This window comes from Gopherus flavomarginatus, chromosome 7 (genome assembly GCF_025201925.1).
Source record: "Gopherus flavomarginatus isolate rGopFla2 chromosome 7, rGopFla2.mat.asm, whole genome shotgun sequence".
Lineage (NCBI taxonomy): Eukaryota > Metazoa > Chordata > Testudines > Testudinidae > Gopherus > Gopherus flavomarginatus.
The window spans coordinates 28477184-28490942 of NC_066623.1; the positions used below are offsets into that span (position 1 = coordinate 28477184).

Sequence of the window (13759 nt, forward strand, 5' to 3'; positions counted from 1 at the left end):
GGCGATGCTCCCACATTTATTAAGGGGAGTTTGGATGCTGATGCAGGAGCTTTTACCCCTACATCTGCCCATCCCCTGCCCAGGAATTATTCTGCCCCATCAGTTCTTACCCCCTCAGCCTCATTTTGCTCCTCGGGGGGCACTTCACCTCCCTCTGCCCATTCCTAGGCCTTATATTGCAGAAAGGCAGCGTGATGGGGAGAAGCAGGAGGGAGTGGAGCTGCCATCAGCTTTTGGGCTCTTCCTATTCTCGTCTCCCCTTCTGCGAGAATGGTGTCAACTACTGAGGATGGGGGAAGAACACCACCTGATTCCTGAAGCTACGCTGGTTGACTACTGTTTCCCAGGGGCGGGGGAGGTAGCCAACTGTAGGGGTTTCCCCCAGGTGGGGGCTAGGGCTGAAATTCTTGAGTGGGCTGGAGCTTCTTGCATCACCATGAGACTGGATGCAGCCCAGCCATACTTGTGAAGAAATCGCAAGAACTAGCAGCACTGAAAAAGCAGACGGGAGTTAATCATACTTTTTCCCCCCCCCGCCCCCCCCACCACTTCTACCAGTGCACAGGACAGGACAGATACAGGGCTGTGTAGTGAAGGAGGCTGTTGTGTGTGGGACCTTATATCTCGCTGGTTGCAAAAGTTTGAATTTGGGTAATTGGTGAGGCGGAGGATTACAGGAGGAGAAAGGATGTTTAAGGAATTAAATGCCACCCTGGAAAATTGGATTTTGCCACAGCATTCTGTGCTGTGCTGGGCAAGACACATAAACCAAAATGTTCTTCTTAAGTCACTAATTGGGTTCCTCTTCTTGTAGGTTCTGAACCTGTGAAAACTTTGCCAAATTTCCAGAATTGCTAAGCACTCATGACTGCAACTGAAGTTGACTGGAGCTGTGTCATGAACATATAAAAGTGCAAGGGGGGATTACTAATGGAGTTCCTCAGGGATTGGTCTTGGGACCAACCTTATTTAACGTTTTCATTAGTGACCTTTGCACAAAAAGTGGGAGTGCGCTTATAAAATTTGCCATGTAGCGGGGCATCGACTCACCTGGTGGCACTTCCTGTTGGTTGTCTGGGGAATTAGCTCTTCCCAGCCCAGAGCGCCCTCTGCAGGCTGGTGTCCGGCCTGCCGCTGGCCTCCATGTCCCTCACGGACCCTGGTGCCCCTCTTTGTCAGGGTCCTGTCCCCAGCAGTAACCACCCCACTACAGACACAAAGTTGGGCGGTATTGCCAATCTGGAAGAGGACTGAAGATCTTGAAAATTGGAGTAAAAGAAATGGGATAACATTTAATATTGCAAAGGACTAACAAGAATTTTTGCTGTAAGCTGAGGACATATCAGTTGGAAGTGAGGTAAAAGACCTAGGTGTATTGGTTGATCACAGGATGATTATAAGCCATTAATGTGATGTGGAGGTGAAATAGGTTAATGAGGTCCTGGGATATATTTGGTGAGGTATTTGCAGTAGACAGGGAAGTGTTAGTATCATTATACAAGGCACTGGTGAGACCTCATCTGGAATACTGTGCAATTCTGGTCTCCCACGTTTGAGAGATGAATTCAAACTGGAACAAATGCGGAGAAGGACTGCTAGGCTGATCTGAGGAATGGAAAACCTACCTTATGAGAGGAGACTCAAAGAGCTTGACTTGTTTAGCTTAACCAAACCAAAAGCTGAGGGGAGATATGATTGCTCTCTGTAAATACATCTGAGGGGAAAATACTGTGGAGAAAGAGGAGTTATTTAAGTGCCAATGTGGACAAAAGAACAAGTGGATATAAACTAGTTGTCAACAAGTTTAGGCTTGAAATTAGATGAAGGTTTCTAATCAACAGAGGAGTGAAGTTCTGGAACAGCCTTGCACGGGGAGCAATGGGAGGCAAAAGACATAACTGGCTTCAAGACAGAACTTGATAATTCATGGAGGGGATGTTATGGTGAGACTCCTACAATGGCATGTAGCTGATCTGCATCTGCTAGCAGCAAATCTCTCCAACAGCTGGTGATAGGACACTAGGTGGGGAGGGTTCTGAGTAATTTCAGAGAATTCTTTCCCAGGTGTGTGTCTGTTAGATCTTGCTCAAAAGCTCAGGGTCTAATTGTTCATCCTACAGGGTTGGGAAGGAGATTTCCCCACAAATCAGCATGGCAGAGACCTTGGTGTTTTTTGCCTTCCTCTGCATCACAAAGCATGGGACACTTGCAGATTTAAACTAGTCTCTCTGTAAATTGAAGTCTTTAAATCCTGATTTGAGGACTTCAGTAACTCAGCCAGAGTTTATGGGTCTATTATGGGAATGGGTAGATGAGGTTCTGTGGCCTGTAATGTGCAGAAGGTCAGACTAGATAATCATAATGGTCCTTTCTGACATAAAGTTTGTTTTCCAAATGTAAAAGGGTGATAACCGCTCTCCTCACAGGGGTGTGGAGAAGATTGATTGAAATTTTGAATCACTCAGATATACCAAAAGCAGCAAAGAATCCTGTGGCACCTTATAGACTAACGGACGTTTTGGAGCATGAGCTTTCGTGGGTGAATACCCACTTCTTCAGATGCATGTGGTGGAAATTTCCAGGGGCAGTATATATATGCTAGCTTGCTTGCTAGCATATATATACTGCCCCTGGAAATTTCCACCACATGCATCTGAAGAAGTGGGCTAGCATATATATACTGCCCCTGGAAATTTCCACCACATGCATCTGAAGAAGTGGGTATTCACCCACGAAAGCTCATGCTCCAAAACGTCCGTTAGTCTATAAGGTGCCACAGGATTCTTTGCTGCTTTTACAGATCCAGACTAACACGCTACCCCTCTGATGTCAGATATACCAATGAGTCCCATGAAGAAATTTGTAATTTAATTCAGTGCATGATTTGATGGTGTGTTGTAAATAAGACTAGCCTAACCACACATGGAATGTGGATAAAGAAAATACTGATTAACTACCTATTCACTGAATGAGGCAAGTGTCTTGCGGAAAAAAATAATATAAGATCATGTAATTAAAGTCATAAATGGATATTCACAACAGGGCTGAATCAAGGTTGCATGATCAATCTTACGTTTGGCATTTTTGAAATGTTGGTTCATGGCTTTGCAACCTTAATGATCTATTAAAATATTTTTAACGTAATATACAACTAATATCAACAAACTGGTTGTCAACAACCTCCCTCTCCCCACCCCCCAAAAAAAAACCCACAACAAAAGAAAAAAAAACCCTCATCCAATCTGTAATATTAGACTTTGTGGTCTCTGAGCTAGCAAGGAGGAACAGCGGGATTATGAAGAAAATCAAAAGGATTTTGTTGTGACTAATAAGATACTAGAAAACAAAGTTCTCTTTGGCTGGTTCAGTCCAGTTTCACTCAGTAAACTTTCTTAGATTAACACAGTGGTTCTCAAACTTTTGTACTGGTGACTCCCTTCACATAGCAATCCTCTGAGTGTGACCCCCATCATAAATTTAAAAAAACTACTTGTATATTTAATACAATTATAAATGTTGGAGGCAAAGTGGGGTTTGGGGTGGAGGCTGACAGCTCGCAACTCCCCATATAATAACCTTGGGACCCCCTGAGGGGTCCTGACCCCCAGTTTGAGAACCCCTGGATTAACAGATGATCTTTTGATTGCTAAGAAGCTTTAATGTGTGTATTTAAACGTTTATTACCTAAAACACAACATGTTCTGAACCCTCACAAAATTCCAATGTGAGTGTTTATCGTATACAAACACTATTCATTATTGTGCCACTTCTGCGTGCACTGTTGAGGTGACTGCACTTTATTGATAGATGTGATTCCTGCTGTGTTCCCATACAGCTGATATGCTCAGCTAGTAAAGTCTGTAAACCACTTTATTATCTATTTGGATGAAAGGTGCTTTATAAATGTAAGATCATTAATGTTAAGCAGTTAAAGTTATACATTGGTTTAATTATGAAATGTTTGGCTTTGTGGGCAAGCAGTAGCTAGAACCTAATAACACTTGAAGTACAGAAAATAAGTAGTCTGTTGACCTTTTTGCTCTGTGGTTAACCATTGCACAAAGCTGCATCGTAAAGGTCCACCTATTCATCCCTGCTACGTTTCTGTATGCTATCTCTTTCAAAACCTGTTGGAATTAGAATCAGCTGTATATCTTTTCCACTGCGAGGGTCTGCTCTTCAAGTAGACCAGTTCCCTGGTGTTTTAAGGAATTTGGCCACTTTCAGGTATAAGTACACTACATCTTTTACTTGTTCTTGTTTTGGCAGCAAAGGAATATGTGGGGATTTGAGTTTTTTAAAATAGATGATTGCGTAGAAGAAATGGCTAACTCTGAACTCAGTGTAACACAGACCATTGATTTCACACACTAATTCTTGCCTCAAGCTCAGTAATTTAATGATGCTATCCTTTGAATGGATGTGGGGTCTTTTTCTGAATGAGAGGTTTCTACCCACTGTGACATCAACAGTGTTAAATAAGAGAATTTTCCAGGCATATGCATTTTAATTTAATCATGCAAACCCCATTAATCTCAGAGTCGTGGTTAATTCCCTGCGCATAACACAAAAAATGTCCCTTTTTCTTGTTCACATTAAAACAATTGAAATGCAAGGTGATGTATAAGTGCAAAGGATATATAAGCAAGTGCTCATATTAAAGGAATTTTTCTGAGACTCTTAATTTGGGTAAAACAATATGAAAGTCACAAATGCAGGAGAGCAATAATCAGAGGCTTGGATCTTCAGACTCCTCTGAGCAAATATCTTCAGTTTTGGAGTCTGAATCTAAAAAGCACAATAATATACAATTTGAGCCAATATCTAATATGTTGGGATGTGGAATGGAACGTAAACTGAGTTGAAAAAGGAAGCCTAAGATACCATTGACATATATAAAATATTAGGAGATTGAAAAGATTAGTATTGTTGTTACCTTAGAAGATGAATAAAAGCGGGTATGATAAAAGTGTATAAAGTGAGTAGAGTAGTCTCTGTCAAGCTTGTCTGTTCTCCCTGTCTCATAGCACAAGAAGGGGAGATTTTCAATTAAATGAAATGTTGTCAAATTCAAAACTTTTTCATGCAACACAGCACTTAGACTGAAGAACCCATTGCCACAGGAAGTTATTGCCAGTATGGCAATTCCTGTGTTCCTATAATGTGCTGTTAACCAATCTAAACTTCTATCTAAAGATACGGTGAAAATACCACAGGCTTTGTTTTCCGATCTTTGTGTGTTGAGATAGTAAATAGAATTGTACTTCATTCATTTAATCGCACCCTTTGGGAATATTTATGTAGCCACATAAGTGATGTAGTAGTTTACTGTAGTAAAAGTCAGTTTTCAAACTGTATTAGTATATTACCAGTAGCTTAATTTTGATTTCAATTTATGTTAGAAAACTGCTTTTGTACTACGGTGAAACTGCATAATGCACTTGCATCCTGGACTTGATGATCCAGTAGTTCCTTTCTATCTCTTGATATTGTGAAGTTAAGATCAATAGCCTACTTTTACATGGCAGGTTATCTGTACCTTAGTGAAACATATGGAATTAACTGCCAAAGTTTAATTAAAATAATCACAATTGAAGATGTCTTGCTGGTTAATAGCTCCTATAATATTCCAAAGACTTTTGATTCCTGGAGATTTTTTTTTTAATTACTGATGGGTTGCTTTCATTTCTACATGTTATTTTAAAGAACCAAAGCTCTTTACTCCACTCATTTGGTGGAAGTGTTGTTTGTTTTGTTTTGTCACCAACAGTGCGATACATGCCTGTAAAGCACGTAAAGTCTTTGCCTGTGGTCTGAAGGCAGAATAAGAATAGATTCTGAATTACATTTTGGTACTTTGGATTCCAACTCACATAGTGTTTTATACTAACCTCCTACTTTGCAAGTAAAGCTTCACTCTAGTGCAGATATTCTTTGGATCCCATGTACAGCACTATTAGAATACACTAAGTAGCACTAAAATAATCCAGCCATCTGCTTTACTACTAAAAGTAGTAAATTACTTGTAGTGAATTTCAGCTCGGGGGGCCAGCTTCCCTCCCTCTCTCTGGATGCAGAACAGTGTAGATTGAACTCTTTTTCCCTTTGTTCTCACAAGGTCACAGAGTTGGCAACAGATACCACTGCTCCCCTTGCCCGGGTGCTCTCTGAGCTGCAGCTTTATTTTATCTCAGGCTCAAAAGGAGCCCCATGGAGGGCTGTTCCTGAGAGAGATACAGAATTGGATCATCTGGCCAAAATGACTCTGTCACTTCCCAGGCACTGTCCTTTTATGTGGCCTACACTGGCTGGCCCACTCTGCTGAAGAGTGGAGATTATGGGTATTTTGCACTACTCTGCCTCTGCTTCTGGCTAACTATTTGGCATGAGGTTCCCACATGCTGGAGTCTGCTGAGTGTCAGAGCCCAGGAAGTGAATTTGGGTACATTGTTGATTCCTGACATGAACATAATTAACTTGCTAAAGAAATGCTGGATTCTTTCAATTTGCAATTTTAAAAATTGCATCCATACATCTGAGTATAATAATGACTTTTATCCCATGCAGGAAGAAATAAAAGTGGTTTATTAATACCACTTGAACCCTAGTGCACAATTACAGCTGGACAAATAATATATTAATGAGCACTATCACTATGTTAGAGAAGATACGGTTTGTTTTAGTTTCAAGAGCTGATGAATAAGCAGGGATATGATATTGGTATGTGAAATTAAAGAATGCTATACAGAAGACAGAGTAAATAGAAGCACTCACACCTTTTCTTAAATTCCAAAAAACGGGACAGTCAGTGAAACTGGCAACATTTAAAACTGGTAATTGGAAATATTTGTATACAATGCATAATTAAACTGTGAAACTTATTTCCATAGGTATCACAGAGGCAGGGAGTTTAGCAAAATTAAAAAAGGGCTATCCATTTCTACTTATGAGAACATAATAATACTAGATGGGATTAAAAAAAACAAAAACAAAGGCATAAACACACCTTTTTCAACATGCAAACTAGCCACTAACTGGAGAAGGAAGACGCTACCCCTATGGTGTTATTAGCTATACCCTGTCATGACAGGGTTTCTTGCAAAAGAATCTCATACTAACTTCTATTGGCGACAGGATCCTGACCTTGGAAGAACCAGTGTTCTGGGCGAATTCCTACATCTGATTCCTAATTTGGTCTGTTTGTATAGTTATACTGTTATCTCTGGAAGCCACAGATATTTTTCCATACTCCCATTTAATAGAAGCCAAAATAGCTGAAAAAGCGAATTCTGTTTCTATTACCTCTCATCAACCCACTTTCATTTATCTCAGATAAAATAACAGGAACAGTCATATTAAGTTCACTGTGTGCGTCAGATGTTATAGTTTGTTTTTTTATGTCAATACCGAATGTTCATTAGAATGTAAACATCTGGGCATTTAAAGGCTATTAAAATCTACAGAGTAGTATTAAAATACTTAACTGTGTATATAAAATCTTAATTAAGCTAATATATTCATAATAGGTTTGTGTTCATACATATTTATGTTACCCACAAACAAAATCTTTTTTAAAAGCATATTTCCACCTTTGTTGTAGTTGGGATGGTAATAATTTTAGCATCACTTCACATTGGGTATGTTTCACATAAGTTTCAGTAGGTCCTTGATTCTGCACTGTGCCATTCAAAATATGCCAAAATTGCAGGATGCTGTTCACATTGTGTATGAGGCACTTCTTTGGTTAAGTGTGGATGGTTTTATACCATTAAGTTGCTTTCTAAGTTTCAGATCAGTTTGAATCCAGAATGGCAAAGGCAAAACTTAAAAAAAAAAAAATCTGGCAAGTTTTATTGAAGTCTATGGACTGTGCACAATTTGTAAGTGATCACTAAAATGAGATTGTGGTCAACCTAAATGACCTACCGTATGAACAGTTATCAAAATTTCATTATGAAATTCAAATGGAATAATGAAGATTACTTAAAGAATCACTGTCAAACTACAGATGGCATAAAGCTTTGCTTTGAATTTTGAGACAAAGGCCATGAATCAAAATATATTTCTCTCAAAATCTGGGTATTTTCTTTTTTACACGCTGAAAACAAAATAGTGGAGTTTCACATAATATGGGGTTTCTGTTGCAAAAGGTTGGCACATCTTACGTGTCATATTCTCAACACACACCACAACACCTGTAATTATTTTATCAGGCAGTAAATTCAAGCAGAATAGACTCTTAACTGAAAACATTTGGGTTAATTTCCCTTAATTAAGTCTTGAGGGAAAGGAGGTGACTCTTTGTTTGTATGTTTTTTTTTCTTTTTATCTTATTTTTAAACATCACAGCTGACTAATTTGTTCCCTTAGAAATGTCCGTTCTCCCTTTTTATTTCTCTAACTCACTGCCACCTTATTGCAACAGAGGAAGGATGCAATCTGTTAATGGTGTTTAGTATATTGGCTAAAATGGGGTGTCTCAGGAGCTGAAAGTTGCTATTCTGGACCACATCCATCCTCTCAAGCAAACAGCAGTCTGTGCAGTGACCGATTTACATCAGTGGGAGGTGCATTTTAGTGTGGACACTTACAGAGTTAAGTTGATACAAGGCAACTTACATTGACCTAACTTAATCCTTCTGAAAGAGAAATCACATGCTCTTCCTTTAACTGGTGGGTTTGGGGATAAAGGTTAAGTGAAACATTACTTTGCATTTTTCATTCAACCCAAATCTCAAAATACTTTATGCATTTAAATCAGTGATACTCCGACTGCAGCTCACAAGCCGCAAGTGGCTCTTTAAGTGTGTCTTGCGACTCTTTGCAGCACACAATATTAAACAACTGTGATTTAATGATTAACCAGTGAGGATACTTTTACTATGTTGTTAACCAATTAAGTTATCAGCTTGCACTAAGTTATTAATTTACTTACTGTGAGAATAATATATTACAAAAACTAAATATTTCCCCATTATACTTTTTAAATATGAATAGTACTAGAGTAAATGAAACAATGAATTCACATTACTGTGGGTCTTTTGGGTAATGTTGATCACTAATTTGGTTCCTGAACCACTAAGGTCTGAGATCACTGAGTTAAATAGTCTTGTAGGACTTGGGAAAGATTTATGTAGCTCGATTAACTAGATATTTTAAATATATGATCATTCTGTGTGAATGGAATTGTTACTTTTTTAAAAAACTGGTTAATGAAGCATATTTATTAATAAAAAATATCTTGTACAACAGTTGCCTGTTTATAGTCTGTCTTTGGGTGTCTTGATTTGATATACATGTGTGGAAAAAGAGAAATGATAGACTGTTTAAATAGGCCATAAAAGCATCATTATGGAAGCACAGACCTCAGACTAAGTTGCACTATGAACAATATGAATTAAATAGTCGACAGCTGTATCTCCAGTGACTTGAATCTGTCTTTGTTCTTCATTTCTAGTCTGGCATGGGGAACTGAAATTGCCCATGCTTTTCCAAACCTGCGAAGCCAGAGAGACCAGTGAATATTTCCTTATAGATATATTTTAAGTTTCTTGTCCCTTATTGTCTAAAAAGAAACATGATTAGTGATAAGCCAGCAAGTCTGTTCTTAGTAACCTTGGGAATATGTGAGTTCATTGTAAATGTGTCACCTACCAACTTACTGAGTCACATTATGAGCCACTATATTTTGACATGAATTCTAGAAGGTTTACCTTCAGACATCATGCTATTCTCCTGTTGTCATTTTTTGACAAAGTAACATTACTCATAAAATTTCTGTTGGGGGCAAAACTTCTGTGAATGGAGAAAATATGTGACAACTATTTCAGACGTAACAGGGAACTCAAAATATCTACCCTTCCCACATAGTAAAGCGGTGCAAAATTGTGACAATTTTTCATATTATGTACAGTTTTCCACTATTCTGAGTGACTCTTCACTCAAATTGTTTGCACTAAGTTATATTAAATCTTTCACATTTTCAATGAAAAATAGTTTGAATTTTAAAGCCATTTCTTCCTGGAAGTTCTGATCCTCTTGTGCTCCGAAATCGGTTGGTTTTGTCCACCTTACAAGTGATAAAAATGACATTATGTAGCAATGGTTTTGGTGAAATAGTTTGTAACAAGGGCCTCAAATAATATTAAGCATGTGAAGTCAATAGAACTGCTTATGTGCATAATATTAATCACCTGCCCAAGTGTTTACAGATTTGAGGCCAAAATGTGGGAGAGGAAGGAACGGCTCAGATTTTGAGGAGTTTTATCTTTTGTTTTGTATGTTTCACAACTTTTTCTCTGCTACACATCATCTGCTTCTGAGCCTTGCCATGCCCTTTCAAATCTGTCCGTCATATACAGTTGGTTAGGAGGGCATGATACATACCATAACTATGAGAAGATAAGATGGTCTTTTAATTTTATTTTAAATATTTTAACTAATTGTTATTGTTTCTTATCTTCCTAGGAACTAACTTCACCCTTGCAGAACTTGGAATCTGTGAGCCCTCCCCCCATCGAAGTGGCTACTGCTCAGACATAGGAATACTTCATCAAGGCTATTCCTTGAGCACCGGGTCTGATGCTGACTCAGACACAGAGGGAGGAATGTCTCCAGAGCATGCTATAAGGCTGTGGGGGAGAGGGATAAAATCCAGGCGCAGTTCCGGTCTGTCAAGTCGTGAAAACTCTGCGCTTACACTGACTGACTCTGACAATGAAAATAAGTCAGATGAGGAAAACGGTAGGCCTGTTTCTTGAATATATGTTTTAATATATATCTATAAGAACATCTGGTGATATTTTTTGCATATAAATGAGTCACTTAAATTTCCTTACTTTTCCTTGTCAACTTGCCTTAAAAAAAGTAAATTAAAAAAATTAATTTACCAGAAATGACAAGAGAAATTATTATATAAGGTACCGGTAGTATATGTTTTAAATAACACTTTAATGAATGGTGCTCTTATTCTCCAATAAACTGCATAGCAAAGAATGTGATCTTAAAAACCATGACCTATATGTAGAAATATTCTTTTTGTTTGTAGGTATTTGCAGGGCTTTTTTAATGGCAGCCTGGGTTTTCTCTTAAAGATGTTCTCAGAATACCAGCTTATTTTATACTTTAGTTTATAGACAGCAATGCTTCATGTCTATTACTGAAGAGGAAACTTGGAGCAGATTGTGAAATTTAATAATGACAAGTATGATGAAACTTGTCAGAAAAAAAATCATATATTTGATTTTACCCACAGTGTGAAATAAGATTAAAAGTTTTCAAATTATTAAAACCATATTAACTCACAGTCCATAGGACTCTTGTTCGGGTGTTCTCATGAAATTTTGAAAGCTTTATCTGAATCTAAGGTTTCTAATAATGTAATGGTAAGTACATGCAAGGTTTTATAATGCAAATGTATGTATCGGAGTGACTCAAAAAGATATGTATATGTCTGTTTAGTATAGATTCTTAACTGTTTAATTAAAAAAAAAAAGGTAAATTACTTAATGCAGAACCATGTAGGACAAAACACACGGGCAATGATTTGTTGTAAATAAAAGCTACATTAAGCTAACTCCACTTGAAATGTTTACAAATTAGTTAAATTCATATAAAACAACTTAAAACTAATTTCTCAGGAACATTCTGTGCCTACTTTAAAAAAATGCCTAGCTAGTGAAGATGACTTGCTATCGATAGCAGTGCAGTGCCTGCCTTCAGTAATTCTCCACACTAACATGTAAATAATGCAGGAGTGTATAAGCCAAAGTTCCTCTAAAAAACACAAAAATAATCAAGTTTAATTCTGAAATAAGCCATTGTGGGGAGATAAAGAATAGTGTTCCACTGTGGCATCAATAGAAACATTCAAGGCAACTGCTTGATGTCAGCTACTGCAATAGACTCCCTACTATGTTATCTGGGAATTTTAAATTATGGTGTGTTGGCACATTCAGCACCTTCAGGTATTTATCTGAAAAGGACTTTTATTTTATTTTAAGCTTTCTTCTAGGCAAAGCGGATATTCAGTCCCCACCCCCGCTCGTGCCAATTTCAGCAGTACCAGTATGTTAGGATTTGAAATGCAGGCAGTTAAATGTTAAAGAAGATGAACAAAAAAAAAATGAAACTTTTCAGAATGTTAGAAATATGTGACCAAGTTAGACTTAAAGTGCCAAATTTAGCCTTCAGTAGATACAAGCAACTCTCACTGATTTCAGGGGAACCAGTAGGCATGTATTTGAGACAAGAAGTTAGCCCATAATCTTTGTATTTTCATGCATATTGTGGCATGCATTTCTTCATCAAAGTATACGGGGGTGTATGTTTAATAATAATGACATATAGTAGGAAAGCAAACAACCAGTGTTAAAAATGTATATATGTAAATATACAAAGACTCACTCTACTATTTGATAAACTTATGTGCTTTGTACTCTCATGCATACAATACATTCACTTAATGGCCTGACCCAGAATCCATTGAAGACCACAAAAAAACTCCCATTGACTTCACTAGGCTTTGGATAAGTCCCAGTAATTGTTTCAAATGAATGAACTGACTAAGGAAATTCTTTCCATTGCTATTCAAGCTCAAAGACTGGGTTTGAGTCTACCCCTGCTGAGGTCAATGTCAGTTTTAATATTGACCATGGTGGACATGGTGATCAGCTTATTGGGTTTTGCTGGTGAACACTTTTCACCCTGAGAGTTACCTCTATCTAATCTATCTAGAAAATGCATTTCCAAAAGGTAATTTTTCAAACTGTTGTTTACCAAAACAGGAAGGACACTGTAAAATGATGTGCAAGACTAAGTATATCAGATTCACTTTTGAATGCACAGTATTAGCGTTGTATTTAGTAAAGCTTTTATGATGCTAAATGTTTCCGTGTGGTTAGCTGTAAAATATTCACACAGATGTGAAATGTCTATTATGCAAGCAGAGGTGTTAACTTCAGAAAACTTCATAGTCTCTCTCTCTGACAAATCCTATTTAGCTCAAAAAATCAGTTCTTTTTCACATCACTGATTTTTATGAAGTTTGGGAATGTATTGTCATATGGATTGACAGGTGCCCCACTAGGGTTCAGCACCACTGCCTGGACACTTACAAAGCCATCATTAATTTTTCACTTGTGTCCAGCAATGGTTTCCTACATAATAAACACTGTGTCCTTCAGAACCAAATCAATAACCTGTTAGATCTGCTTCTCCTGAAGAGGAAGAAACAAGAATCTACACTTCAAGAGAAATGCATTCTCCAGTACAGTTTCAGGAGTTATAGGCATAAAACAAGACATTTCTTGGTATGGAATTTTATACTTTGCCCATAACGCATTAGTTGAACTCACAATGCATAGATTTCATTGAGTTTATTTAAAGCACTGCATGCCCTTTTTTCTTGACATGGTTCAGCTGCTTTATTGCAATACACTATTACAGCTCTAAAAAGGTGACATTTTTGATACTGAGATGTTAATCACAAATTCTATCATTCCACTTCAAAATAATAAACTGTCAATTTTCTTTTAATATTAAATCAATGTTGGTACTTCTCAGTACATTTCCAAGTAGTACAGAGGTATCTTAATTGCTATAAATTACACTAATATTACAATTTTCAACACTTCTGCTAATTCAAATCCATTTACAAGGTTTAGGACAATTTTTTTGCTTTTAGGGTTGGTATGATTGACTGTTATCTTAAATTAGAGTTGTGTGAGCCTCAAATTAACAGGTTTGAAATGCATATTGA

General features: G+C 37.6%; 1 protein-coding gene across 2 annotated transcripts in view; it reads left to right on the forward strand.

Moving 5' to 3' along the window:
• TENM2 (teneurin transmembrane protein 2) overlaps nucleotides 1–13759 on the forward strand; it is a 2274099-nt gene that overhangs the window by 1513616 nt on the left and 746724 nt on the right. For both annotated transcript variants that reach the window (XM_050962494.1, XM_050962493.1), the window contains one exon: nucleotides 10468–10743. In XM_050962494.1, coding sequence (XP_050818451.1) covers nucleotides 10468–10743 — 276 coding nt within the window. The remainder of the gene's footprint in view (nucleotides 1–10467; nucleotides 10744–13759) is intronic.